At 46.2% G+C, this 2,500-nt stretch overlaps 1 protein-coding gene across 1 annotated transcript in view; it reads right to left on the bottom strand.

Annotated features, from left to right (window-relative positions):
* nav2a (neuron navigator 2a) overlaps positions 1-2,500 on the bottom strand; it is a 107,819-nt gene that overhangs the window by 40,803 nt on the left and 64,516 nt on the right. The window contains exon 13 of the mRNA XM_055154379.1: positions 2,013-2,087. Coding sequence (XP_055010354.1) covers positions 2,013-2,087 — 75 coding nt within the window. The remainder of the gene's footprint in view (positions 1-2,012; positions 2,088-2,500) is intronic.

Genomic DNA, 2,500 nt, shown 5'->3' with positions numbered 1-2,500 from the left:
CACAACTTTATCTGTGTTTGTTTCTGTTTTTAAGCCCCGTTTCCATGGAGACGTCACTGCTCTGCTTGGAATGTTCCACAGTGTGACTTTAAACATCTCTACCTTGCACATTTATCCAGTTACAAGTGTTTTTTACGGCTCAAAAACACCTCAAAAAACTGACATTGTGACTGTGAGCCGGGTCGCCTCTCCACAGATCTGACCTGGAACTTGCTGTTTTCTAGAGCCGCTGCTCCTGCGAAGTCCTGCGTCTTAAAAAGAACAGATTCACCAGTGTCTGCACTAGTGCTGCAGGCAAGACCGAGACCGAGACCAAGACCAGTCCAAGACCAGTCCAAGACCACAGGGTCCCCAGTCCAAGACAAGACCAAGACAAGACCAAGACCAAGACAAGACCAACCAAGACCAAGACCAAGACCAAGACCAAGACCAGTCCAAGACCACAGGGTCCCAAGACCAAGACAAGACCAAGACAAGACCAAGACAAGACCAAGACAAGACCAAGACCACAGGGTCCCAAGACCAAGACAAGACCAAGACAAGACCAAGACAAGACCAAGACCAAGACAAGACCACAGGGTCCCAAGACCAAGACAAGACCAAGACCAGTCCAAGACCAAGACAAGACCAAGACAAGACCAAGACCACAGGGTCCCAAGACCAAGACAAGACCAAGACCACAGGGTCCCAAGACCAAGACAAGACCAAGACAAGACCAAGACCACAGGGTCCCAAGACCAAGACAAGACCAAGACAAGACCAAGACCTCTGAGGAACGAGACTGACATAAAACTGAGACTTTTAAAGGTCGAGATCAGGACAAGACCGAGACTTCTGAGGTTCGAGTCCGAGACTTCTGAGGTTCAAGACCGACACTTCTGAGGTTCAAGACCGAGACTTCTGAGGTTCAAGACCGACACTTCTGAGGTTCAAGACCGAGACTTCTGAGGTTCAAGACCGACACTTCTGAGGTTCAAGACCGAGACTTCTGAGGTTCAAGACCGACACTTCTGAGGTTCACCGACACTTCTGAGGTTCAAGACCGACACTTCTGAGGTTCAAGACCGAGACTTCTGAGGTTCAAGACCGAGACTTCTGAGGTTCGAGTCGAGACTTCTGAGGTTCAAGACCGAGACTTCTGAGGTTCGAGTCCGAGACTTCTGAGGTTCAAGACCGAGACTTCTGAGGTTCGAGACCGAGACTTCTGAGGTTCAAGACCGAGACTTCTGAGGTTCGAGTCCGAGACTTCTGAGGTTCAAGACCGAGACTTCTGAGGTTCGAGTCCGAGACTTCTGAGGTTCGAGTCCGAGACTTCTGAGGTTCAAGACCGACACTTCTGAGGTTCGAGTCCGAGACTTCTGAGGTTCGAGTCCGAGACTTCTGAGGTTCAAGACCGAGACTTCCGAGGTTCGAGTCCGAGACTTCCGAGGTTCAAGACCGAGACTTCTGAGGTTCGAGTCCGAGACTTCTGAGGTTCAAGACCGAGACTTCTGAGGTTCGAGTCCGAGACTTCTGAGGTTCAAGACCGAGACTTCCGAGGTTCGAGTCCGAGACTTCTGAGGTTCAAGACCGACACTTCTGAGGTTCAAGACCGACACTTCTGAGGTTCGAGTCCGAGACTTCTGAGGTTCAAGACCAAAACATCTGAGGATCGAGACTGAAACTTCTGAGGATCGAGACTGAGACAAGACCGAGAGTTTTAAAGGTCAAGACCGAGACGTCTGAGGTTCGAGACCGAGATCGAGAACTTCAGCCACATGTCTCTGTAGACCTGCTCTGCCCACACCGTAACATAAACATTTTGATATATATATTTTTCTTTAATCACCTTTCAGCCAAATTTTGCCGAAAGGTGAGACATTTTCAAGCCTGAACTTGGTCTGGTTTGGTCTCCATGGAGATAAAAAGGTTTAATGCCACACTGTGAAACATTCCAGACAAAGCAACAACATCTCCACCAGAAAAGTGACACGGTGCAGCTTTAAATATTGTGTTTGTATAATTGTTCGTACGTTGGCGCTGAGCTGAGTGGTCAGAGCCGAAACTTTCTCCTGCGACGCGTCGAGCTCCCGGCGAAGTTTACGGATCTGGAAAAACAAAAAAAGAATATTAAATAAAGAAAAATTCAACAAATATCTTAAAAAAAATTTTTATCACAGTAAATCTGAATAATTTTACTTTTCTTGACAATATATTCTAATTTTTATGTTTTATTTGTAGCTATGAAGTGAAGTTTACTTTCACCAAAACTACATTTTTGTATTTTTATTTTTATTTTCTTTTAAAGTTGAAACATAAAGTTGTAGTTTGTTCATATTTTGAGCCAGAGATGCAGAGTTTAAAACAACATGGACAAACAAGACCAAACCAGGTCTAAACCAGGTCTAAATCAGGACCAAACCAGGACTAAACCAGGTCTAAACCAGGTCTAAACCAGGACCAAACCAGGACTAAACCAGGTCTAAACCAGGTCTAAACCAGGACCAAACCAGGACTAAAT

This window comes from Boleophthalmus pectinirostris, unplaced genomic scaffold (assembly GCF_026225935.1).
Source record: "Boleophthalmus pectinirostris isolate CB_2022bp ecotype Guang Dong unplaced genomic scaffold, ASM2622593v1 HiC_scaffold_19, whole genome shotgun sequence".
In the NCBI taxonomy this organism is placed as follows: domain Eukaryota; kingdom Metazoa; phylum Chordata; class Actinopteri; order Gobiiformes; family Gobiidae; genus Boleophthalmus; species Boleophthalmus pectinirostris.
This window is presented reverse-complemented; position numbering and strand designations above follow the sequence as displayed.